Here is a 27,682-nt window from a genome sequence, read left to right on the forward strand (position 1 = left end):
AGGGGCAAACATTGTGTGCTGGGAGCTTCGTGTAGGGATGTCGATGGTGGTGCTGGCTATCCCTGTGAAATGCCCAATAGAAGATCACAAGAGGAGTGCCCTTGCAAGGGAATTGTTCACTTCCTCAAGTGTCGTAGTTACACGTATGATACCAGATAGAAATAAGAACACTGTGAAGCTTGAGAGAATAAGCCACCCCCTCTCACCGCCGAAAGGTGGAGGAAAGTGCAAAGAGAAAGAACAAATTTGTCGTAGCAGTACTGATAATCCAGAGAGGTCGGAGCTGAACAGTGAGCCAGTGTGTGTCCGATCTTGGACCTTGGGAGAGAGGAGTCTATCCCCGCCTCCATGCAGGTAGAAGATTCGAAACAACAGACATCTAGACACATGTGAACAGAAAGGGTCCCTCCTAGGGAGAACTTGTAGATCCTGGAAGTCGATGCTGATGGAGGTAGAGGTGAAGTATCATGACCCCCTCTTTCGAAGGAATGGGGAGTGTCAAGCCAGAAACCTATAAAAGGAGGGAGGGATGGTAGTAGAAGATGGAGGTAAGAAAGGGAGGGAGGGATGGCAGTAGAAGATGGAGTTCTGAAAGGGAGGGAGGGATGGGAGTAGAAGATGGAGTTCTCTCCCTTAGTGCGCAGCGAAATGAAGAGGAAACTGATATGTTCATAGGAGTGATGCTCCCTGTACCTATGGCCTCCATGAAGAAGCAGGATCTTTAGATCACCTGAGATCTGGGGTCTTTAGATCACCATGGCTCTGATACCATATAGAGAAACGATAGAGAAACCATAGGGTTTGCAGTGGAGCGATCAGAAAATAGACAATACTCAGATACAACTGAAGAACAGAACTCAGAAAACATAGTGCCTGTCGGTAATATGAAAAACTGAATACAAGAACCTCAAGCCGTCGTGTCTGAAGGACCATGGCTGAGGTGAATCAGAAAGATGATTCCATGTAGGGAGACAGTAGAAAAGATAGCAGCAGAGGGAGCGTAACGCAGTCCTCCGTGTAGCTCAATGATGACGAGGATGATGGGAGCTGGAGCTGCCCTAGGAAATGGCTGAAACCAGCATGCTCTGAGGAAGGAACCTTCAGGCTATCTTGAATAGCAATATGATGAAGAAAAGGAGCTGATCTGGGGCAGAAGGAGCTGATCTGTAGCAGAGGAGCAGAAGGGGACAGATCTTGAGTAGGATGGGACAGATCTGGAGCAGAAGGAGCTGATCTGGAGAAGAGGAGCAGAAGGGGACAGATCTGGAGTAGGATGGGACAGATCTGGAGCAGAAGGAGCTGAGCTGAAGTAGAGGAGCAGAAGGGGACAGATTCGGAGTAGGATGGGACAGATCTGGAGCAGAAGGAGCTGAGCTGAAGTAGAGGAGCAGATCTGAGCACAGGAGCAGAAGTTGGGACAGATCTGGAGGAGAGGATGGAGCAGCCAGGAGGCAGGAAGGAGAGGCAGCAGAGGAGGCAGCAGAGGAGGCAGAAGTGGAGAGGAGAGGTAGATGGAGTAGGCGGGTCTGCAGCAAAAGATGGAGGAGATGAGGAGCAGCTGCAGGTCCTGTCCTGTCACCGGAAGTGTGAGGGCAGAGGCCTTTTATAGGCCAGACCTAGCTGGTCGGCCAGCTGGTGTGGGCCTTCCAGCTGGTCGGCCAACTGGTCGGCCCAGACCAGCTGGACTTTCTGGCCAATTGTTTGGCTGAGAGAGCTGGCATTTTGGCTGGCCTGTGAGCTATTTGATTGCCCCGTAAATTGGGGATTGCTCAGTTGCTGAATACCCCCTCTCAATTGCCAATTTTGAGGGGCAAACATTGTGTGCTGGGAGCTTCGTGTAGGGATGTCGATGGTGGTGCTGGCTATCCCTGTGAAATGCCCAATAGAAGATCACAAGAGGATTGCCCTTGCAAGGGAATTGTTCACTTCCTCAAGTGTCGTAGTTACACGTATGATACCAGATAGAAATAAGAACACTGTGAAGCTTGAGAGAATAAGCCACCCCCTCTCACCGCCGAAAGGTGGAGGAAAGTGCAAAGAGAAAGAACAAATTTGTCGTAGCAGTACTGATAATCCAGAGAGGTCGGAGCTGAACAGTGAGCCAGTGTGTGTCCGATCTTGGACCTTGGGAGAGAGGAGTCTATCCCCGCCTCCATGCAGGTAGAAGATTCGAAACAACAGACATCTAGACACATGTGAACAGAAAGGGTCCCTCCTAGGGAGAACTTGTAGATCCTGGAAGTCGATGCTGATGGAGGTAGAGGTGAAGTATCATGACCCCCTCTTTCGAAGGAATGGGGAGTGTCAAGCCAGAAACCTATAAAAGGAGGGAGGGATGGTAGTAGAAGATGGAGGTAAGAAAGGGAGGGAGGGATGGCAGTAGAAGATGGAGTTCTGAAAGGGAGGGAGGGATGGGAGTAGAAGATGGAGTTCTCTCCCTTAGTGCGCAGCGAAATGAAGAGGAAACTGATATGTTCATAGGAGTGATGCTCCCTGTACCTATGGCCTCCATGAAGAAGCAGGATCTTTAGATCACCTGAGATCTGGGGTCTTTAGATCACCATGGCTCTGATACCATATAGAGAAACGATAGAGAAACCATAGGGTTTGCAGTGGAGCGATCAGAAAATAGACAATACTCAGATACAACTGAAGAACAGAACTCAGAAAACATAGTGCCTGTCGGTAATATGAAAAACTGAATACAAGAACCTCAAGCCGTCGTGTCTGAAGGACCATGGCTGAGGTGAATCAGAAAGATGATTCCATGTAGGGAGACAGTAGAAAAGATAGCAGCAGAGGGAGCGTAACGCAGTCCTCCGTGTAGCTCAATGATGACGAGGATGATGGGAGCTGGAGCTGCCCTAGGAAATGGCTGAAACCAGCATGCTCTGAGGAAGGAACCTTCAGGCTATCTGGAATAGCAATATGATGAAGAAAAGGAGCTGATCTGGGGCAGAAGGAGCTGATCTGTAGCAGAGGAGCAGAAGGGGACATATCTGGAGTAGGATGGGACAGATCTGGAGCAGAAGGAGCTGATCTGGAGAAGAGGAGCAGAAGGGGACAGATCTGGAGTAGGATGGGACAGATCTGGAGCAGAAGGAGCTGAGCTGAAGTAGAGGAGCAGAAGGGGACAGATCTGGAGTAGGATGGGACAGATCTGGAGCAGAAGGAGCTGAGCTGAAGTAGAGGAGCAGATCTGAGCACAGGAGCAGAAGTTGGGACAGATCTGGAGGAGAGGATGGAGCAGCCAGGAGGCAGGAAGGAGAGGCAGCAGAGGAGGCAGAAGTGGAGAGGAGAGGTAGATGGAGTAGGCGGGCCTGCAGCAAAAGATGGAGGAGATGAGGAGCAGCTGCAGGTCCTGTCCTGTCACCGGAAGTGTGAGGGCAGAGGCCTTTTATAGGCCAGACCTAGCTGGTCGGCCAGCTGGTCGGTGGGCCTGCCAGCTGGTCGGCCAACTGGTCGGCCCGACCAGCTGGACTTTCTGGCCAATTGTTTGGCTGAGAGAGCTGGCATTTTGGCTGGCCTGTGAGCTATTTGATTGCCCCGTAAATTGGGGATTGCTCAGTTGCTGAATATCATGAGTCATGAATCATGATCATGAAATTTGTGGACCATGAATCATGATCATCTATGGAGTCTGGACATTGAATACTTTCAAGTTTCAAGTTTCAAGTTTCAACTTGTGTGCTAAGTTTAAACTTTTAAGTACTTCAAACTTCTAAATTTCAGATTCTTGTAATGCCAAACTTGTTAGTCATGACTCATGATACATGTTGATTTCAGATTATTGAAGCATCATTCAAGAATTTAGAATCATAGAGGCATGAATCATGAATGATGCATTGATGCTTGAAGGCTGAAGCCTGAAGCTTCAGCCTTCAAGTATAGATAATTGTAATTTGTATTATGTATGATTTGCACTCTATTGATAATTATATTATGTATAAAAAATAAATTTTTATACATAAATTGTATCATATTGCCGTTTCTTCCGTTTCCGTTTCGGCGGGGCCCGGAAACTCCGTTTCCGTTTCCGTTTCTTCCGTTTCCGTTTCGGCTGTTAACTATGAACATGAGCAAACTGAATGCCCAAATAATAGTGCATCTGTCCCATGTTTGACATTTCAAAAGCTTGCTGCAAATCAGCCTTGAAAGCTGTAATATGCTGGCCCGTGATCAGCATGTCATCCACATACAAAATCAGCACTGAAAAATCAGATCCACTCCCACGTACATAAAGAGTGGGCTCTGTTGGGCTGTATACTGAAAACCAAGGGACAGTAAGTGTGCATGAATTTTAGCATACCATGCCTTGGGGGCTTGCTTCAAACCATAAAGGGCTTTTCTCAGCTGGCATACCTTGTTTTTAGAGTCAACAACCTCAAAGCCAGGAGGTTGTGTCACATAAACTTCTTCCTGCAGATCCCCATGAAGAAAGCCAGTCTTGATGTCAAGCTGGTGCACTTGCCAATGGTGATGGGCTGCAATGGCAATGACACATGTGATAGTAGTAATCTTGGAAGTGGGAGCAAAGGTCTCCTCAAAGTCAATGCCTTGTTGTTGGGCATACCCTTTTGCAACAAGACGGGCTTTATGTCGATCTATGCTGCGATCAGATTTCCTTTTTAATTTGTAGACCCACCGGGTACCAATGGCATGCTTGCCAGGAGGTAGATCTACTAATTCCCATGTGTCATTTTTGGCAATAGATTTTAGCTCAGCTCTCATTGCATCCATGCATTCTTTGCTGTCAAAAGCATCTTTATGGCATAAAAGGCTCTTCATTGCAAGGTGTAGCAAGGAGTGCAGACTCAAGAAAGTGACCATGCATCTGTCTATTCCCTGATCTTGTCCGGGCAGCAAAGAGGTTGATCTTGTTTGCTGTCCCTCAATGTGTCATGAAGCCATTTGGAAACTTGCCTTTGCTGTCTATTTACAGCTCTTTCTTCAATCACTGCATCATGAATATTGGGATCATTTTGTGTTGAAAGAGGAATCTGCAAATGAGCATGGGGTGCTGGCTGATCATTGCTTGTTGGAGGGCCTGCAGGAGGCTCGTGTTGCTAGTCAAAGTCCCCTCGTGAGGGGAGAAGAGGTAACCAAGAGTCAAAGGCATCAAACACGTCAACTTCTGGCTTTGCTTTGCAGTCCACAAGAGGAGAAGCTGAATGTTCAGCAAAGATTACATCTCTACTGACAATAATCTTCCCGGTATTTGGTTGGTACAACCGATACCTTCTGCTCTCCTGGCTGTAACCAATGAATATGCATTTGATTGCCTTATCATCAAGCTTATGTCTTAGCTGAGATGGTACATGTACATATGCAAGAGACCCAAAAACTCTTATGTGTGAAAGTGAAGGCTTCCTGCCTTTCCATGCTTCATAAGGTGTAACAATCCTCAATGCCCTTGTAGGTGATCTATTCAGCACATAGTTGGCACACATCATTGCATCAAGCCAAAATTTATTGGGCAAGGATTTGACCTTAAGCATGCATTTGGCCATCTCCATAGTGGACCTGTTCATTCTTTCAGGAACAGGATTATGCTGAGGAGTGTAAGGAGTAGTGCATGAGTGAACAATATCCCTTGAAGACAAAAATGCATCAAACTCTTGTGACACATACCCCCCCACTATCTGTGTTGAGGGTGACAAGCTTGCATCCTGATTCATGTTCAGCCACCTATGAAAGCATGAGAACACTTCAGATTTGGCTTTTAAAGCATATACCCAATCAATTAGAGGCATGAAGGTACATCATTTGCCATGCCCTGTGAATGTAATGTGGCAAGAGCTCTATAATTTAGATGACCCATTCTCTCATGCCAAAGATGAGTTTCAGCAAGCTGTGAATCTGAAATAGCAAATGCTTCAATAGAAAGTGCAGCTGAGTAATAATTTAGGTGATAAAGCTCCTTTTTCAAAGTGCCAGTGAGAACTATGGCATTGTCATCACGAAGATTATATACTAGGCACCTGTATCCATCAAAAATCACTCTGAAACCTGAAGTGGCAATTGCTGAAATTGAAATCAAGTGGACTTCAATTCCAGGCACAAAAAGAACATTTGTCAAAGTGACATGATGGCTTGAAATGGATGTGAGCTGCACATCTCCAATTCCTTTTACAGCATAGGAAGCATTATTAACACATGTGACAGTCCCCCCTCAAGGTGCATTAGCCAACTATCAAAATACCAAGACTAAGCATCATTAGCAGAAAAGAATACATCAACTTTGGAGGGATCAAAAGAGCAATGGACAGCTCATTTCCAATCATCCTGGAGAGCATGTGCATGTGAGGCATCTGCTGGCTCATGAAATTCAATTGCATGTGAGGCATTTACTGTCAATCCTGCTTTCTTTTTCTCCGAAGCAATGCACTTCCTGCATTCTGAAATTTCATGCCCTGGCTTGTGACAATAGTTGCATTTTTTCTTCTTTGACTTATCTGCTGTATTTTGAGATACATTGGAGGAATTGCCATTGTTAGGGGCATATTTAGGCTTGCCCATAGGCTTGGAAGCCTTGCCTTTTTCTTTCTGCTGTGAAGCAAATGCATGATCAGGAATAGTAGCTTGCCTATTAGCATGACTTTGCTCTTCCAGCAAAAGCAAAGTGACTAACTGATCAAATGAGTAGTGATCAGGATTTCCATTGGCTATAAGTCTAAGGGTTGTAGCAAACCCTTGATATGTGTCTAGCAGTCCATTCAATGTAGTGCTAACAAGCTGAGAATTAGGCACCACTTCATCAATATTTGCAAGTTGCTCCATGAGGTCCTTGACCTTTGTTAAATATGTATCCATTGAGTCACTTTCCTGCATGCTGAGTTCTTGCAATTGTCTTCTCAAATATGCAACCCGTGCCTCAGTCTGTACGTGATAAAGAGAAGCTAGCTTATCCCAAGCATCCTTTGCTGTCCTGCATGACCGGATGTGTGGAATAATGATTCTCTTGCATGATAAGGAAATACATGAGTGTGCATTTTCATCTTTGGAGTCCCATCTGATCTGATCCTGAGTAGGAGTAGTGACAGGAGTACTAGAGGAAGAAGAGTTAGGAAGATTCCCCCCTGGAGGAGTGCCAGCAGTAGGGGCAGCCACCTGAGCATTGGCTGGCCTCAAATGAATACCTGAAACAATATTCCAAAAGCTTCTTGCAACTAGAATATGCTTCATAAGTTAGGACCACATAGGATAGTTGGTGCCATCCAACTTATCATCTTCACGGAGAACTCCAAACAAATCATTGTTGTTACCAACCATTGTAAATAGCACAAGTAAAAGTGCACTGACCAAGTGATGCAAAAATAGCCTCAAGGCTTTCAACTGCAAATGTGACCAAATGAGAGCTGATTCAAATGAAGATCAGTGCAAATAGAAGCTAAGGCAAAAGCCCCACAATTTGAAAGGGCAAAATGGCAAAAAAGAGGGCAAATGTGAAAATGCCCTAAATTAAGTTGCAACTTTGCAAATGTGACCAAATGTCTTGCAATTTCCTGTCAATTTCATTGGAAACCGCCAATTTCAGATCAAAGCCGGTAAATGTCGCTGCTATTTGAGCAAATGTGGCAAAATAACCCGCAAATATGAGAATATCCTGCAATCTGAATCAAACTGAGTGGAAAAGTGTCTGCAAATGTACCAAAAGCCTAATTGAAGCCCAATGTGAAAAGCCCCAATTTCTAAATTGCAAATTGCAACAAAAAAGAACAAATTGAGAAAAAAGCCCCAAAAAGTGTTGCAAATTGGTAATTTGACGTCAAAGCTCTCAAAAGCTCAAATTTCGGAGATGAAATTGAGCCAACAAAGGGCAAATACTTCAAAAGTCCCAAATTGAGACCAGAGGAGCAAATGTCACTGCAAAAGCCACTTTGGACAATCCTTCTTGCCATGCCCAACGATGTGGTGGCAATGAAAGGAGCGATGTTCTTGGTGGTACCGCTTCTGCTCGTCGAGCTGTAGATAGCCTCCCGTAATACCCGCTTTAGCCTTGTCATCCAGAGTCATCTTTGGCTTGGACTTCTTCTTTTGACCAGAGGCATGGCTGTCTTTCTTTTGGTAGTCTTTCTCCTCTCTCTGGACCTGCTTGGGCGATGTTGGTGTCCAATCCTGGAATGAATTGCTTCATCTTGGCGCTCTTCGTCACACCCAACTGCTGCGCTAGCGTGATGACCTTGTTACTGTATGTCAACACAGGGAAACCGTTCTGGGAGAGACGAGAAAACTCATAGTCCAGGTTAAGCATATATTGGGGTGGGAGAAAATGTGCTTTGAGGTCGGCTACAAACGTTGCCAAACGAAATTCGTCTTAAACGTTATTGGGTCAGTATGCTTACTAGCCCAATGTTGCCACCGGGTCGCCGCCTCACCTTTAAGATAAGGGGCTGCAAGGTCGACTTTGTCTTGCTCATCTTAAATCCGCGCTAACAGAAAATGAGCTACAAATTGATGAATAAATTGCAAAATTGCTGAATGGTTACACTTACCATCAGACCTAACAAAATTTGGAGTGGATCGAGTGAGTGGTGTTACCTTTGTCGATGACGAAGCTGTGGTGATGACGGCTGCTGCGCTCAAACTTGCTTGCATAGCGGCTAACATTTGTTTGTGTTGGAGAAGCATCGCCTCTCGGTCTAGCTTTTTTGCCTCTCTGCCTTGGCGAGCTCTACGCGTGGTAGTGCCTCCTCATTTTTGCATTCCTCACGCATCAACAAGAGCAGTTTTTTGAAATCTGTGGTTTCTCTTTCTTCCAACGGCTTTTCTGTTTCTTTTTCCTCCATGTTGTTTTGTCTGGTTCAGCTGTCTTCTGTTTTCTTCTAGCTTGGATGAATGTTCTTTGAGTTGTTGTAGGAGGACCCGATTTTGCTCTAGAAGGTTCCCCATCACTTCTTGAGCACTAGGCAGAAGCGGATCTTGTTGGTAGTCTTTCTCCTCTTCAAAGGCTGACTCCTTTTCCTGACCCTTCCATGGCGCTTGATTGTGTGTCCTTTTCGGATCTCAACACAACCATACACTTGTGGTAGTCAAGCTGGATATAGACCGAAGTTCTGATACCAATGTAACATGCAACGGTAATCTGATCGTGTAATTCACAGCAAGATCTTTAAACCTTTAGCGAGGAATTAGCGTAATCCACCATAGAGAGAGAGAGGAGATGAGGGTAGAGAGAGAGTAGAGTCAACAATCGATTGGGTCCTCGTATCCACTCAGGGCCAATCAGGGGAGAATTTGCTTTATACTTGGAGAACTGAGAAATACAAAGAACACTCTTCGAGAGAGCACGGAAACGCGCGTCCGAAGAGCTCACCGTGCACACGAATAGCAGACCCAAAGACTTGAGAGGCAACGCTGACCAATACCGAGACCTTGATGCTGTCCACACTGACGATGAAGGACGCTTCTGCAAGGCAAGGGAGAGGCTTGTACTGTCCACCGGAATGGAGGGTTACTGCGTGAGTGAGAGAGTGAAATCTAGGAGTAATAGATCCTAAAGGAGAGCTGAGAGATGACTGAAGTATAGAGCTGAGAGTGAATTGTGTAAAACTTTACAAGATAACTGAAAAGAGCTGCTGAAATAGGCCCCAAACCTTACTCCGTTCACTGTCCCGACTCCCCGTCTGATGCATTGCGTGAACACCGTCCTAGCGGGCTGAACCGATGCCAAAGGCTGAGGCTGGTCAAAGGGCCACTGGGGGGGAGTGTCAGGCTGTTCAGAGGGGGTTGAGGAGGAGCTGTAGGAGGCTGAAGTTCTGAGGGAGCTGAATGAGGAAGGAGGGAAGGGGCTCCCCCTTAAATAGGGGGCTGGGGCTGAGCCAACCTGCCCTAAACAGGCCGATTTCTAGTTGGCTGTTTAGAGCTGGCTTTGCAGCCCTTTCCCCGATAAAAGACCACCTTGGGGTGAGGTGCAAGGCAGCCTATTTAAGCAGCCCTCCCCCTGCCCATTCCCTCTCATATGTTCTAGCCCTCAGGGCGCCTAAAAGGGCTCCTATCCTAGGCTGGACCTAGACCTATCACTAAACCTAAGATGGAAACACTAACCTACTGTTCTTTAGTGGGTACTAGTGAACAAGAACTGATCTTCTGACTTGACCTAAGGCTGAGAGACTGACTTATGTAGCTTGTGCTTGACAGTCCTTGGACAAGGGCTCACAAAGGGGTCATAGCATACGACAAAATCTCCTATTAGGGAATTATTACGCACTTGCTGATGTAGCCAGTGTGTCATTGTGTAATTGGTGCGTGGAATCGGGGAACTAGGTGATCGAAATCCTCAGAGAGTGGGGGAGGTGGATCCATGTATAGCCTAGTGGGTCGATGAAGCTCTCCTATTAGTGATCTCTGTAGAAGCTGAGCTAGCGAGCTAACCAGGTTGTGTATGTGTGAAGCTGGATGGCATCCTCCCAAATGACCTGGTTAGCTTCATGATAGGTGAGCGGAATAGAGGGGGCCTCAAGGTTATAAGCAATTTGCCCGTGTAGACTCCCTGCTCGCAAATCATTTTGGAACTGCGGGCATACCAACCCCTCTGATCACCCTCAGTTGCTAAGGTCATGGATGCGGATAAGACTAGCCATGATAACTGAGGTTGAGGAGCCAAAATCTTTGACTCGGTGGAGGTATGTGGCTAGAGAAAAGTACTCCGAGATATGTGTAGGATGTGACGACCGCCATTGGTAATTAAACCATAGATCTCTCACCTCTTTGTCGATGGAAAGACAAATGAGTAACAAGTTAGTGATGTTTAGAAATAAGTGAATCTGCTAAGAACATGAATGACCACTTATGGGATAAAATGCATTACCTTATTAGATTGCATTGAAAGCCTTAAGCACATAGCAGAGCTGATGAGCCTTTTTGCCTGTCTCTGTTGCCATTGGTGTTAAATTCTCATTAGAAATTGTAAGGTTCATTTCCGTATTACTTTGCACATGATATGGTTGAGTACATCTGATTTAGGTGGTCGATAGTTAGAAGATATGCTTGAACCTAGAGGTTCTGAGTGTCAATCAATGGATTCATTTTTAAGATTGTACAATCTGTTTTACGTTGTTCCTTTCTTTCCGAATTGCTCATGTGCTTATCCAGATGTGATGATCTTCTTGGCTGAATTTGGAAAATTTTGGCTCTGGTGTTCTCTGCAGGCATACTGTTTTGGTGCTTGTCTTTTTGGGTTGTGTTGTAGAATGAATTAACTTCTGACCCTTACATTTTGTGGATATGTTTGCAATTATAGAAAAGAACGAGATTTGGAATTCATGCTTCGAGTGCCCAGATCATGCAAACTGCAAAAATAGGCAACCTAAATATTGTTCCAGCAAAAGAGGATAATGTAAGTATTTGGAGATGATGTTTTAGATTTCTGCTTTAATCGATACTGATAGAAAATTTTATTTTGTTTTTACATTTGGCTGTGTATATTGATTGACAACACATAACAATATTGGTGGAAAATCTAAAAAGGCCAGCTGAATATTTATGTAAATGCACTTAAAAAAGGATGATCCCACATGCATCCACTTTCACTTGGATGCAGTGGAGTGCTAGTCTTTGTCAGTTAGGGTACATAGATTAGTTGTGATTATTTATGATGCCCACTATGTGAGCCCCTTTGTGGGACAAACAGGCAATACTTAATATAGTGTAGGTTAGGGTTCTTCTTGGCTTTAGTCACAGCCGGGCTAATGAAGGGCTAGCGTAGGGACAACAAAGTGAGAAAAAAAGGTCACCATTGTAGTTTTTGAGTGCCTGCCAAAGAGAACCATTGACAGTTGACCAGCGACCCACGGCGGAGTTTGTGAATTGGAGGGGACGCGAGCCTTAAAAAGGGACTTCATGCCCTCAACTCTTTAGCATATTATCTAGGCATTCTCGCAATAAAACTTTCTAGAACTCTACAGATAAGTCTCGTTTTAGCTTTTTGATGAAGCTATCCTTACTTTCGGTCACAATCAGATCATCTACGTACAAAAGTGCAATAGTAATGTCTTCCTCTTGAACTTTGTAGTAGAGAGTATGATTTGCATTGGACTTCATGTATCCCAGATTAGAAAAATACTTGTCGATTCTGTTGTACCAACTTCTGAGTGCTTGCTTTTAGCTGTAGAGACTTTTCTTGAGATGACAAACCTTATTCTCCTTTTTGGCTTCAACATAACCTGCTGGTTGTTGCATGTAGACTTCCTCGTCTAGGTAACCATTGAGAAATGCATTCTTGACATCGAGCTGGTACACATTCCATCTGCTGAGTGTTGCTAGTGATATCAAGAACCATATGGAGTCCATCTTTACTACTGGAGCATAAGTCTCATCATAATCTTGACCATATTGCTATGCAAATCTTTTTGCAACTAGTTTGGCTTTGTATCTTTGAATACTTCCATCTGGATTGGACTTCACTTTGTATACCCATTTGTTTGCTATGGCTTTCTTTCCTGGTGGAAGGTTGCATTTTGCTGTGCAAATCCTTTTGCAACTAGTCTGGCTTTGTATCTTTAAATACTTTCATCTGGATTGTGCTTCACTTTGTATATCCATTTGTTTGCTATGGCCTTCTTTCCTGATGGAAGGTCGCATTTGCAAGGGAGCAACCAGGCCCCCCTAATGTCCTCATAAAGGTCTTGAGAGAGAGTTGTATTAATGTCTTCGGGAGGCCTCAAGGGCCCATGAGACAAAGTACACTCAACAAAATAGCTCATACAAGCTGCAGTAAAGGGCTCGTTAAGGCCCTTGTTGAGTGCTAAACTAAGCTAATAATCTCAAAAACTAAGAAACACACCTTTTGCGCCCTCAGGAGACTCTAGTGGATAGTGCGAAAGCTCCGAGACATATCCAGGAGTCGTGGTATCTCTCCGATAGGAAAAAAAAGATGTCACATATCTGTAGAAGTTGGTGAGCTGTCTCCTTTCGTGGTCTTCGAGATCTCTGTATCCGATGGGCAGCATCAAGGGTGACACCTCAGGTCTGAGTATGGCGGTGAAGGGCAGAACCTCTAAAGTGCGTGCTCAAGTTATCCTCTTTTGCGCCCTCTCCTTTGCCCTGTGTCGTCTCTATCCAATGATCCAGTCTGCTCTCATGTCGGCTATCTCCTCATTCTCTACTCCGATGTGTCCCGAGGCTGACTCAAAGCTATAAAAATCAGCGACGTGTCTCTGTGCTCGATTAGTGTCCCGTGGTACTGTCTCCTCCTGCTGTCTGATTTGGTGTAGCAAAGTCTCCCTGAGCTGCCGTATCTCCATCAGAAAGAGGCCGACACACACCTGATCATGAAAGTGGATCGGTCGGGAGAGTGGTCTGAACCCGGGTCCCTCCGATGGAAATAGTGATAGCATCCTCGGATCTCATAATAAGCAGGGCAAATGCATAAGAAGTGCTCCTCTGTCTCCACTATTGCCTGTGTGCATAACCTTCAAATCCGCTGCTCTGTAGGTGTGCTTGTAGCTCTACTTGCCTCTGTCCTCAACTGGTGAGATGAGACTCTCATTTGTCCTATGGTAATCCTCAACACGTGGTTAACTCGCCTAGCCTCTAGATATTGGGGCGTGATGATCAGTCCATCACCTGATATCCTTAGGAAGTGGTCTTGGTAAAACTAGACCTTGGTAGGAAAAACCTGGTCCATGATGTATGTAGCTGAAGTGGATCCAACCGTATGATGCGGTTGATCTCATCTCGTGGGTATTAACATCTTCGAGAGGCCTCGCGGGCCTTTGAGACAAAGTACGGAATCAAAAGTGACACATACTCATACAAGCCACAAAGGGCTGAGGCAAAGGGCACACTAAGACGTTTGCTGAATACTATACTAGACTAAAATCAGAGATACAAAAAATGTAAACTCCAAATCTAGAACTAGTGACTAATAGCTAGACTCAGTCTCAGATAAGGACTCATAAGACATATCCAGGTGCCATGGTGGCTCTCCAATAGTAACACCTCTGGTCAGGTGGTCTCCTCCCAATAGAACTGTAAGAGGCTGAAACTCCATCATGCTTGCTCTAGTTTGTCGTCGCATCGTGGGTGGCTCTAGTGTCTCTAGCTGTATGTCCCCTCGTCGTCGTCTCGTCCAACTAGTCCATGCTCTCTCATGTCGTTTTGATACATCAGTGGAGCATCTTATCTCTATCATTGACATGCATTAGCCAAAATCTATTTTGTTGTGATATGTTGCAATAACTAGAAGAATCTCTAGTGACTTGTGTCGGCTCTATGGTTCACATGTATAAAAAGAACTTTGCAAGATATTTTTACATTAATAGTTCTTTGATTCTCTACTTGATTAACATTCATCTAGCCATTCTCTAGTTGGTGCTTCTACATTTTTTGGCTCTGACAAAGGGGAGTCTATGTCTTTTTATGAGAGTTTTGCCACAAATACCCCTCCTCTATGCTGACATGTCCAAGGCTCAAGAAGTGGTCACTATAAAATCTAGTCTTGGTGGGGAAATCTTGGTCCCCTTCCTACGTCTCTGACGTATAGAGCTGAAGCAGGTCTAACCGTATGATACGGTTGAAACCACTAGAAAGACTTGCATTGGAAAGCATGCATTGCAATCTTTCTTGAATGGTACGGTTCATCTTTTCTGCAACTGGATTTTGCTCTGGAGTACGAGGGGATGTGAGCTCCCTCTTAATCCCACGTGTATCACAGAAATGCTGAAAGTCATGAGAGAGATACTCTCCACCATTGTCAGTCTGTAGGCATTTAAGCATTCTACCTGATTGATTCTCAACCAAGGCCAGCCATTTCTGAAATACCTGGAACACATCACTCTTCCGAGCTATAGCATAAGCCCGCACTTTCCTAGTTGCATCATCAATGAATGTCACATAGTATTCAGCCCCGCCTAATGACCGTGTAGGCATGGGACCACATACTGGCACATTGAGGGGGACATAGACAAGAGGATTTGGGCGTCGAAGCTTATACTGGAAGGGGGGGAGACGATCCACTGAATTCCATGTCAGCACTGGCACATTGAGGGGGACATAGACAAGCCTCCCATATACGATCCTTAATAAGCATCTGGTTGGCACTCCCCAAATGCAAGGCAGAGACTCCCGGAATCTAGGGACTTGAGAAGCCCATCCTTCTCACGATGACCTCCAAGAAAGGCTAATCCACCCTATCGTAAGCCTTCTCGAAATCCATGGGAAGATTTGTGATAGGCTAAGACTCCTCAGGCCCAATCCACTACCTCCCAAAAGATGAAGATATTATCCAAGTTGTTGCGTTCCTTAAAACTTGTTTACGTGGCCTAGATAATGGCAGAGCGAGATAGGGACGCAACCAACTATGAAGTCTTGTACTTGTGTCGCAAAGGTCGGATAAGAATGACAGTCTCTGGAGTTGGTTAATGGAGGTCCAACCGAGGAGCCACCATTGTTAGGTTACCTATTTTGGTTACACAAGCTCAAGCTTATTGAGTTAGGACCTGGGTACAATCTAGAGGACCACCAGTACACACTTTTGCTTGTACGTCTCTTCGAGCACTATAACATAGGGGTGGCTCGGTAAATCAAGCTGATTCATTGAATTGGGGAGTGGTTTTGGGGTGTGTGCCAGTACCTTGGAATTGACAGATCAAAGCAGCACAATCTATAAGGTGGCAAGACCAAAAGGTTATAGGCTTGTACATTCTAGCGGGAGAACCTTACCAAGAAACTCACTCCATTTTGTGCATTGAGGATCTGTGTTATGCATATGTCATGTTAATGTTAGGTCATGCATTTATAAGACGATGAGAAAGTATAAAAAAGAAGATCAATTTTGATACTTCTCCATCATTAGGTCGTCAATGATGTATAGTTGAGGTTATTTTATTTTCAACTTGATGCATATTGTAAGACATTCAATCTATTTATACAAAATAAATCTATGAATAATCTCTAATATCGGTTGATTGTTGGGAGCCACTTAGTGTTGAGGGAGTCTTGGAAGATTGCGATGGGCAGAGAGTTATACTTTAGGCCACAATGACTCCGATGACATCAATTGTAGACTGTAGCAGTGACTGTACTGGCAAATCCAATGTGAGTGAGAGCGTGGCAGACCTTGGTTTGAATGGTGCTTTGCTTGAATGTGCTTGAGCAGTAGACCGGAGCTTCACTTCACCGCCGATTATCTTCTTGGGCACCGTATCCACCCATAACCCATTCCCATCAAATATGGCATTCCACTCCCTTCAATTGCCATAAATATCGAGAACAGACCTAGTGTTAGCAAAGCCAACATGGGTACCTTGCTAAAGGATTTTTGCCCTCGAGATTCGAAGCATTTCTCATCCAAACTTTGTCTATTAGGTCGAAGAATTTGTGTCATCGGTCCTTTCCTTTAATATGGAGATTAGGCCTTGCCGATCGATCGTATCGTAGCACTTCTTCCCGCAAGTCAAATTCAGTACATATAGATATCCATATATTCATCTAGATATCTATCTTGGTAGATAGATATCTATTCGATTACTTGTCTTATGGTCTCTTGCCTTGGTGCTACTACTACGAGTGGCCTGAGTTCCCTTGGCTTATTTGACTTGGGGATGTCGTGCTTGAACTTGTACGCACTTGCACGGAGGTGCGGTGAGGACCTCTCTTTTAGACCAATTTTGTTCTTTTTTGTTGATTCAAACGTCTTTTCCTTTTCTCTAATATGTGCTCATGGCACCATATCTCAACAAAGGAAGCTGGCAAAGAATATGAAGTTTGAATCGAATATATGGTGCCATGAGCACCATTCAAACGTCTTTCTTGTTGATTCAAACGTCTTCGGGTTTCGGAATCACCTAGTTCGGATTTGATTCCGGCTGCAACGAGAAGTCTTTAGTTTATATCTATTGGTTGTAGCTTGTGCTAAGTAGTGTTATCAAACTGCAAGCATGCAGAGAAGAGAATGGAGAGAAAAATCCCACTTTCTATTTTTAGCAAGTGGGATAATACTCCACCGAAATGTCAATTTTCAATAATAAGAAGGTACCACAAGGATGTTAAAAGCAAGAGATCAAGGAGCCTCAAAGCACATTGAATAAGACATGAGAGGGAGATAGCAAATGTATATCTATATTCAACAATACAAGATACGCTTCTTATATAGAGAGAGCCCTTTAGAATAGTTAACACTCGTGGGATCCTCTGATCCACATCTCTCCTTGTGGATGTCCTTGATCCACATCCTCACATCATGTAGTCCACATCCTAGGGTGGCTACTTTAATACATTCCTATAGCATACCTTAGCCTCTAATATGTGCTCATGGCACCATATCTCAACAAAGGAAGCTAGCAAAGAATATGGAGTTTCAGATGCTTGATAGGGACCAATCGCTTGACCTACTATTCTTAGCCAGTGGCCACTAAATGAACTGGCCAAGGTTTTTGCACTAAAATCCTTTTTTCCCCTAGGACATACAAAGAAGCATTAGGGCTAGTCATCTTGGGTGATGCATCAAAGCTCAATTGCACCTTAAATTGTCTCTATTATTTTTTATAGTAAATAGAGTAATGACTTCAAATTGGGCTTTTTGAAGTTGAGGGTACCATGTCAAAGGGCTCAAAAAGGCAAAAATTTTATTGCAAAGGTCACCATCAACTTCACGCCCTGCCTTTGTCATTCTCTGATGAACCTCTGCACTCAACAGAAACAGCAACAAACTTTGGAATCTGCAACATCGTGGTGGTCCTCAGTCTGCAACAACCCCTTTCGTGAACCAAGTGCCTTTACATCACGTGCAATTCCAGCCCTTTTTTGCAAACTCAGCCTGTAGGAAAACCTAACCTCTCGAGCAGATTTCTCCTACTTCTGCCTAAAATAACCACCAATATGGTCAGCTGCTCTCATGTCTATAGAAGCACTATGGTGAATGACGACTACAACCTGCTAGACACTAAAGTGCATTGGGGGCCGGAACTGCTGCCAGTTGCAGTGAACAAGCTGCCCTCCAGACTAGATAAAAAACTACTAATTTTAATCATCAACTGAACTAATCTCACTCCCCTAGGCCCTATCTGGATAGGTGATCAATTAGATGCTGTTTTGATTGTCTGTCTCCATTCGGTAAGGTTGGCACTCTTCACTTTGTGAAAAGTGGAATAGTGCAAATAGGGCAACATGGAATCTGAAGCCAATAATCAATTTGGTCATATCTCAATGGGCATGGCTCACCCATGTTGAGCCCACAATCTTGATACCGTGCTCCCACTGTCTTGCATGCGACTAGGTCCCCAAGGTCTTGATTGTGCTTTGCACAAAGGTGGATTGTGTTGCAATAACAAAGCCCTTTTGGGCGGGTGTCCCCACCTTGCCTCGTCAACTAGTGTCGGACTCAACGTTATTTTTTAATGTAAATCTGTAATTGTGGATTTTAAAGAAAGTTGTTAACCATAAGATTAGATCCTTAACAACCCAAGTGGCCAAAGTTGGGTTATCACACTAGGATCCTTTGGTTTGCTTGGAAGTTTCACAAAACTCCAAAAAAGCGCAGCTGCTTGTGAGACTACTTTGACGGATGTCTCTAAATGGCTAAGCTATTGCTTCAAAGCCATGTTGCCTAGTGTCCCTGAACTTTAAAGGGACTTATTAAAAGAGGCAGATGTCCCCTCGCACTCAAGCTGGATTTTAAATGACTCTATAGGAGTGATTCCTGTTGTAAAATTTTTTAATTCCTCTCAAAGCATTCATGAAAAAGAGTCTACTATTCTCCTTCAAGCCTATGATTTTACCACGCTTTACACAAAGATCGAGCTGGAAGACTTGAAGTTTAGAATAAAAAAGCTAGTGGCTGAAGTTTTCAAGCTGAGATTTGACAAAGATAGATGCAAAGTGCTTAAAGTTGAGAAAACAGCCTTATGCTTTGACTCTTTGTGGCTAAAGATCATGACATAGGTTCTAAAAAGAAAAGATACACAAAGGTAGTAAGTGTGGAAGATGTTTGCTCTTGGATAGATTTTCTTTTAGATAATCTTTATGTCACAATAGGTGATTCTTTGTTTCAACAAATTATAGGAATCCCCATGGGCACTAATTGTGCCGTCTTTTTAGCAAACTTTTATCTTTTCACTTATGAATTTGAGTTTATGCAACGTCTTATTTCTATCAATACCTGCCCTTTCATTTTACATAAGCTTAGACAAGTTAGGCATTTTATAGATGATTTATTTGTACCAGATGTTCCTAACTTTCAAGACTTTATGTACAAAGACGCTAGTGCTTTTGGAGAAGGAACCTATCCTCGTGACTCTTGTGAGCTGAACTGCACTTCAAGAGGGGATTCTTGTGTTTTCTTAAAGACTTTCTCAATCTACCATAGGATTAGAGGTTGATATATATGATAAACATGAACAACTTGAATATAGTGGTTTACACATTATAAAAATGCCTCACATTGACTCAAACATTTCTGATTTGGCAAAATATGGAGTGATTTCTTACCAATTCCATAGATTTTTCTGCCTTTGTATAACTAAGGAGTCTTTTATCACTCAATGTAGTAATTTGATCACTTTACTATTACACAAGAGGTATAATCCAAGGAAAATAATGAAAAAAGTACGCACAATCTTAGATATGAAGTCTTTTATCTATGGTGTATCGGCCTTAGGTATGTTTAGAATGATTGAACATAAGCTGAAAACAAAAAGCGGGGAGCTGAATAGCCCGTTTTTCTTTTAGTTTCAAAAGAGATTTTGTTTGAGTATGCTTGTGCTTTCTAAGTTAGAAATGTATTTTTGCCTCTTTGTAGGAAACGATACGTAAGTGTAAAGGGCCATTTAGCTTTTTATGTTTTAAATAAGAGAGAGAGAGAGAGAGAGAGAGAGAGAGAGAGAGAGAGAGAGAGAGAGAGAGAGAGAGAGATTCCAGAATTTTGGAAGATATTGTTTCTTGACTTGCTTGTTTATTTTTGCTTAGTCACCTGCTTCCTTTCTTCTTTATTTCTTGTTTTCTTTCTCTTTTGTTTATTTGACGTATTTTAGTAAGCATTGGGTTTGCCCAAGAGACTCCGTGGGTCTTTAGAAACCCAATATAGCTGCTTATGCTTGGGCACTGATGATGACATAAGTGTTGCTTTGCTTGCTAAGTATGTCTTTCTTTTGTTTTTCATAAAAGTTTTTGTTTCCCTCTTTTTTCTTCTCTTTCTTTTTCTCGTTTATTTTCATTGTAGATTTTTGATCTTTAGAACAACAAAAATTCTTAATCTAGTCTTACAAAGGTATATATAGGATCCTTAGCTGGGCCCGAACTTTATCAACTTGGTCATCAATGTCATCAATGGGATCTCCAGTCTCTCATATCCTCCTCTAGGCTTCTCAGTTTCGGTAAGGTCTACAAAGCAATTTGGAGAGGTAGAAATGTGTGGAGGCGGGTTGGGCGGGGTGCAGGAGCGGAGTGGGCTCGTCTGCGATCTTGCACCACTCTCTAGACCCCTGCCTGATGACCATGGAGAGGTTCAGGGAGCGAGGGGGTGGTGGTGAAGGGTCTGCAGGAGGAGGGTGTTTGGGGTGTCTCTTGGTGTGTCTGGCGCTTGTTGGACAGTCACGTGCAAGGTGTTGACATTGCACTGAGAAAATAATGCAGAGAGTAAGAGTGAGTTAAACGTAGGTCACTCAATAGTTGACTGAATCAAGTACAATGAAAGAGATGAGGGGTTTTGTCTAAGTGACAAAACCCTATCTAATCACTAACCGTAGCTAGAGATTAGACCGTGGTTAGGGGAAAAAACCTCTAAGAAGAAAAAGTGCCCCTAACCCACTTATTACATTACATTGGCCACTACCTAGAATATAATAATAATTCTAACACCCCCCTGCAGTGCCAATGTGGTATACAAGGTAGTGATCAATCACCAAAAGGAGATAAGTTTAGGGCACTGCGAAATGCCTCAAACTTCTCACGTGGCAGTGCTTTGGTGAAAAATGTCTACAAGTTGACACATAGATCATACTGATCTCCCTTGCATGCAACTTCTCTTTGACATAATGATAATGAACCTTAATGTGCTTCGTGCGAGCATGAAACATTGGATACTTTGCCACTGCTATAGCACTCTGACTATCAGTGAGAATTGGAGGAGGACCCTCCAATAAGAGACGAAGATCAGCGAACAAAAGTCGCAGCCAAACACACTCAAGTGTCGCTGTGAAAGCTGCCCTGTACTCAGCTTCACATGAGGAAGTAGCCACTGTAGATTGCTTCTTGCTCAGCCAAGATATGCAAGCTTTGCCCAAAAAGAAACAATTACCACTAGTGGACTGCTCGGTGTCATAGTCTCCAGCCCAATCTGAATCACTGTAAGCATGCATCTGCAAGTCAACCCCCTTGGAAAACATCAAGCCAAAAGACTTTGTGCCTTGCAAATAACGGAAGATGCATTTTACAGCCTGCCAATGTGTTGTCTTTGGGCTGTGCATATATCTGCTCATTTGAGATACTGCATACTGAATATGGGCCGTGTATTGCACAAGTAGATGAGGCATCCAACAACCTGGCTGGAAAGTGTGACATCCACTGATTCACCTGCATCGTACATAGTAAGCTTCAGCCCCGGCTCCATGAGAGTGGCTATAGGCTTACAATCATGCATGTTGAACCTATCCAAGAGCTTCTGCACATACTTGGATTGAGACATAACGATGCCACGCTTGTCTTGTATTTGGATCCCCAAATAAAAATTTAACATGCCCAAATCTGTCATGTCAATTTCAGCTTTGAAATCTGCAATTATATCGTCACTTGACCGTGTGAGCAGCATGCCATCTTTATTAAGAATGATGACCAAAATATCCCCCCCATCCTTCTTGATGTAGAGGGTGCTTTCTGTGGGACTATTATGTAACCCCTTACTTGCCAGGAATGCATCAATCTTGGCATACCATGCACGTGGGGCTTGTTTCAGCCCATATAAAGCTTTGTTAAGCTTGCAAACCTGAATTGCATTGCCAGAAAGTTCAAATCCAGGAAGAGGTTTGTTGGACATAAACCTCTTCCTGCAAGTCCCGATTAAGGAAAGCTGTTTTTATGTCCACCTGATGGACATTCCAAACAAAATTTGCAGCCATTGCAATAACTGACCGTATGGTGGTCATTCGGGATGTAGGATCAAAAGTCTCCTCATATTCTATGCCCTTCTTCTGTGCATAGCCTTTGGCAACCAGCCTTGCCTTGTACTTGTCAATGGATCCATCTGGCTTCCTTTTTACCTTGAAAACCCACTTGGTACCAATGGCATGCTTACCTGGTGGCAAATCCACAACATCCTAAGTCTGATTTTTCTCTATGGACTGCAATTCATTGTACATGGCACGCATCCAATGCACATTATCCTTTGCTTCTTCAAAAGAGTCAGGCTCCTCTTCATCAAGAAGAGTCCCTGCATAAGCTGTCTCAACTGAAAGAGCCCCCCCTGCGTGCCTTACTGCACATCGAGTCCTACCAGGCAATGGGGCCTCAAGCCTACTCTCCCTAAGAGTCTGTAGCAACCAATTCGGGACTGTTTTCGCTGCGTGTATCTCTTGAATTTCTTGCCTGACAACTTCATCCACACCCTGTGGCCATGTGGAGGTACAAAATCAACCTGTGGCTGAATCGGGGCATGTGGATTAGGAGGAGGTTGCTGTAAATTCTGATTTTCAGCATGAACCTCAGCTGGGGAACCAAATGCTATTGGAAGCATCCCCTCAAAAACATCATCTGAAGAAGCTGGAATCAGAAATTCAGCATGTGTATGTGCTGAATTTTCAGAGAATATAACATCTCTACTCACAAAAATGTTGCGTGAAGCAAGATTGTAGAGACAGTAGCCTTTGCTTTGTGAACTATACCCCACAAAAATGCATTTAAGTGCCTTATTTGACAACTTGTGTCAAAACTCCACAGGCATGTGGGCATATGCAACACAACCAAAAACTCTGAAGTGATCACTGAAGGCTTTCTCCCATGCCATGCCTCATAGGGAGTGATTGTTTTCAAAGCCTTTGTGGGAGCTTGATTCAAAACATAGTTGGCACACATGAGGCCTTCAAGCCAAAACCTGTGAGGCAACTTTTTACTGGTAAGCATACATCTATCCATCTCCATAAGAGTGCGATTCTTGCGCTCAGCTTTGCCATTTTGTTGAGGTGTAAGCCTCACTGTAAGCTGATGCGTGATGACTTTCTCCTTCAAAAATACCTTAAACTCATGAGACATATACTCCCCCCCTCTATTTGTGCGAAGTATCTGCATCTTGAGTCCTGTCTTATTCTCAACCGTAGCCACAAAGTGTTTGAAATGCATAAACACTTCTGATTTTGCCTTAAGACCATAGACCCAAGTATAGTTGGTGAAGTCATCTATGAATGTAATGTACGGAATGCAGGAGTGAGTACGGAATCTGTACAGTGTATGGATACCTGTACGGTGCAAACAGTAGATGTATGGAACAATACGGTGAAACTGACATCGGGTCAGTCGTACTATTATACGGACGATGTACGACGTTGGGTACGGAGAATTGATGGCGACCACCTGCTGTACGGGAGTACGAATGGAAGGCAGCTCTTGTATGGTGGAATGCAATACGGGATCCGTACTTTATACGGATGACGGTGCAGATGTATGGCCAGTTGCAAGTACGGAATGTGACGTTGATGGATCAGCAGTACGGAATGCAGGTACGGACGGTGGAACTGCAGCAGTACGGCTTGTACGGACGGCGTCGCACGTGCGGGTATGGACTCTGTACTGTTGTACGGATGGATGCGGGCAAGGAGCTTGCGGGCTGGGAGCTGGAGGTCAGGCAGGGTGAACTTGCTACGATACCAAATGTGAGAAAACAATGAAGAGAGCAAGAGTGAGCAAGAAGAGAGTGAGCTGAACGTAGGTCACTCAATAGTTGACTGAATGAAGTGAAGTACAATGAAAGAGATGAGTGGTTTTGTCTAAGTGACAAAACCCTATCTAATCACTAACCGTAGTTAGAGATTAGACTGTGGTTAGGGGGAAAAACCTCTAAGAGGGAAAAGTGCCCCTAACCCACTTATTACATTACATTGGCCACTGCCTAGAATATAATAATAATTCTAACAATTTCCTGCAAATACGACACACTCATTCTGGTTGCTAGTAACCTCCATTCGAGATTCGACCCTAGAATCTCTTCTGGCAACAGGACTATGGAATGTTCAAAGCAGGTGTGCAAGCGATGCCCCAAGTTATCCTTCAGAAGTTTTGGACCATTCCCCATCATCAAGAAGATCAACGATATCTTTATGAAGCTACGGTTACCAGACAGTTGGACAATGCATAACATCTTTCACGTCGCATGGTTGAAGCCATATATTGACCCATCACTCAGTGATATCACAGATGAGCAGCAACCGGAAGTGATCTATGATGTAGAAGTTATAGAGCCAGAGCAGACTCTCTTCCACAAATGGAAGCATGGGTCAAGTGTTCTGTTCTAAAATCTGGACGCTGCTTTGTATCTTCTATGACATAAGAAAGGAATTCCACTAAGTATCCAGGGCAGGGGAACATCGCCTGTTTCTAGCTTTTATGGTGTTCAGAGTTCCCATTGTTCTAATGTTTAATACGATTGAATGGCTGTGTAATTTTCTTTTCATGTGAGGATTGCTCACTTAAAGTTTGTACATTGGGTTTCCTATTCAAACTAATAAGGGCATGATAATGCAGGACATAATTTCTTTTGCAATGCTCTGACATTGTAATAAACTCGGCTTATGATTGGGCCTTGGCTTGCCAGCCATATTCCCTATTGTGGTTGCATTGCTTGAAAGTAATAGATCCAAAAGTGGCGTGCACTGTTTGATAACTACACTGGTTTTGGATGGAACCTGTGATCAGCACATTCGTGATACTAGCAGATGCATAATAAAGGCAGTGAGGAATGATTTGCAGTTACAATGCTCCACCTTTGAACTATCCATAATATTATTGCAGGTTCTGGATTTGGATCCTGCATATTATGAGATGGGGTACATTCGACATGTACGAGCATACGGTATTGAGTTCAAGGAAGGACCTGATGGAGTTGGGGTATATGCTGTCAAAGACATTCCATACTTGCGGAAACCACGGGTGAGTTTTAGATTTGGAGGAAGGACACGTCTTGCCTACCAGGTTTAAAAAAAAAAGATGCAAAAGATTTTGTTTTATGATATGCTTGATTTTTTATAACCATCATGTGTGTTTTCGTTCGAGTCCTTAACAGTATAGTGCAGGCACACATGCATGCACAGGTGTGTGCGCACGCATGTATTGAGGCGCACGTGCACACATGTGCTTGCTATGTGTGCACGTGTGTACGTGCTTGTGTGTGTGGGTGCATTTGCGATCCATCTTACTGGATGCACATGCCTTTGTACTGCTTTGTTTATTACAGATAAGCCTTGCTTTTATTATACTGATTTTGCAAGGCCTCAAAATCTGTCTCACAGTTTAGTCTTTTCCATGTGCTTTCTTTATCTTTCTTCCTTTAGGTCCCTTGTAAGCATCCGCCTCTGGCATACCCAAAAAAAAAAAGCCCCTCTGTCTTCCCGCCTGTCTCTTCCCTGCTTTATAGTCTTTTCGCTGCCACCAGTGGGTACTGTTTCTTCCTGTGCAGGGTGTAGTTAGTGTAATAACTTACATAATGTGTTATTTTGTTACGCAGGATGGGCTTTCATAACGTTTTGCAAGATGTTCAAATGCCGATGGTGTTTCATTCATGTGCCTGGCATCCTGAGCAAAATGTGTTTTTTCTTATGCAGCATGGCCAGTAAATATTTCCGCAAGATATGCAATTACTGTGCTGTTCCTCATTTGTATTGTGCTGTAGTTTCCACGTGTGTTCATGGTTTCGTTGCATGCTGGATTGGTGCTTTGGAATCTTTTTCACACATGGGCACCCACTTCCACAGTGTCATTATGAAACACCATTGTTGGGGTGAAGGGAAAGGAGGAATCATCTTTGCTCCTGACTTGGTCTTCCTAGAGGCATTTGGTTCTGTTCAATTCATGGTGTCTAGGTTTGCCTTCCGTGACAGAAACTCAGTATGAAGACCTTCGTATAAATGGATGCTCATGTGTGGGTGTGTGAAAATGTTTGTGTGAGAGCCTATGCTTATACTGGGTCTACACCCACTGTTGTGTGCTAACGATGTCAGTGGGGATGTCATAGTAGCTAGTCCCTGCTCTGTGTGATGGAGTTTATGGTTTTCAAGCTTCTCAGTGACTCTTGAGAGATTGAAACTGCAATATGTGTTGTTTTTTTAGAGGATGAGTTTGGGATGGATTCATTTAGATATATGTTCCTGCCCCGTATTAGCGGATATGCAAATTTGTAAAATACAAGAGGTCCAGTTAGAGAAAGAAAAAAGAAAGATATATTAAGGTCCACGGGAGACCTCCTGGGCCTATCGGACAAAGTGCACAGAAAAGCGAACTCATACAAGCCTTAGTGGGCTGAAGCAAAGGATACGCTAGGACCCTTGCTAAGTACTAATCTATGCTAATAGAATCATAATCATAATCATATTATATCAATCAATCTATCCAGGCGCTAGGATGAAGCCGAAGGCTGGTACAGTGATGTCTCTCTGGTGGGCTGCGAAAATATCTCGTATCTGCATCTGTTGAGCTGTCTCGCGTTGCAGCAGGGGACACTGTCTCCTCGCTCTCTGGACTCTCTGGGCTATGTCTAGAGTGATCCCTCATCTCTGTTAGTCTCCTTTGAGGAAAGTTGTGATAGGTCGGACCTCAATAGAGTGTACTTTGGGGGCTCTCTGTCGCATATGTGGGCTCTGCGCCCCTCTCGGCGGTACCGTGTCAGCTGCTCATCCAGACTGCTCTCATATTGGCTAGCTCCTCTACCTCCACTCCACTGTGTCCGGGGGTTGACTCAAACTTTGACGTGCCGCTGTGTCCGGTCACCCTCTATGTCCTATAGTGGTCTGACCAACCCTTGCTGCTCTCTGATTTGTTGTAGAAGCGCCTCCTTGTGTCGCCGCATCTCCATCAGATAGAGTCCGATACAGACTTGGTCATGGAAATGGATCAGTTGTGACAAAGGACCGAAGCCATTCCCCTCTAGGTAGAGACAGTGGTAGCGTCCTCAAATCTCGTAGTAGGCTGGGCAAACACAAAGAAAGTGCCCCTCTATCTCAAGCGCCCCCAGCGTACATAGCATGTAGATCCGCTCCTCTCTAAATATACCCGCTGCTCTCCCTACCTCAATCCTCAACTGATGGGATGAAACTCGCATCTGACCAATGGCAATCCTCAGTGCATGAGATACTCCTCTATCCTCGGGTCTGATAATGAATCCCTTCTCTGATACTCTCAGGAAGTGGTCGCGATAGAACTGGGTCTTGGTGGGGAGTTCCTGGTCCTCCCCCCAAGTCCGGGATGTGTGAAGCTGGAGGTGGTCTAACCGTATAATAGAGTTGACCTCATCTTGCGGGATCAACTCAGGAGGTGCATCCATGCTGTACTGAAAGGGGGGAAGCCTATCCATTTGGATACCGTGCCTGGCAAGCCATGTAGATATGCGTGCATACCATGTGTCTGCCCTGCTCTTTGCGAGTCGTCTGGATGACTCTAGGGCCAATCTCGAAAGTCTCCAATGGGGTAAGTCCCACACCCTGTGGATGAAAGTCACTGTCTGAAAGATGGCATCAACCTAGAGAGGTGTCATGGTGAACTCTGCCTG

The 27,682-nt window shown here is 44.1% G+C and overlaps 1 protein-coding gene across 5 annotated transcripts in view; it reads left to right on the forward strand.

The window, feature by feature from the left end:
- Positions 1 to 27,682, forward strand: part of PTAC14 (plastid transcriptionally active 14) — a 216,263-nt gene that overhangs the window by 15,727 nt on the left and 172,854 nt on the right. For all 5 annotated transcript variants that reach the window (XM_087399046.1, XM_087399049.1, XM_087399047.1 and 2 more), the window contains exons 2-3: positions 11,243 to 11,338; positions 24,934 to 25,071. In XM_087399046.1, coding sequence (XP_087255172.1) covers positions 11,243 to 11,338; positions 24,934 to 25,071 — 234 coding nt within the window. The remainder of the gene's footprint in view (positions 1 to 11,242; positions 11,339 to 24,933; positions 25,072 to 27,682) is intronic.

Source organism: Dipteris shenzhenensis, chromosome 27 (assembly GCF_047967505.1).
Source record: "Dipteris shenzhenensis isolate YYH24624 ecotype China chromosome 27, Dip_SZ_1.0, whole genome shotgun sequence".
NCBI classification, from domain to species: Eukaryota; Viridiplantae; Streptophyta; class Polypodiopsida; order Gleicheniales; family Dipteridaceae; genus Dipteris; species Dipteris shenzhenensis.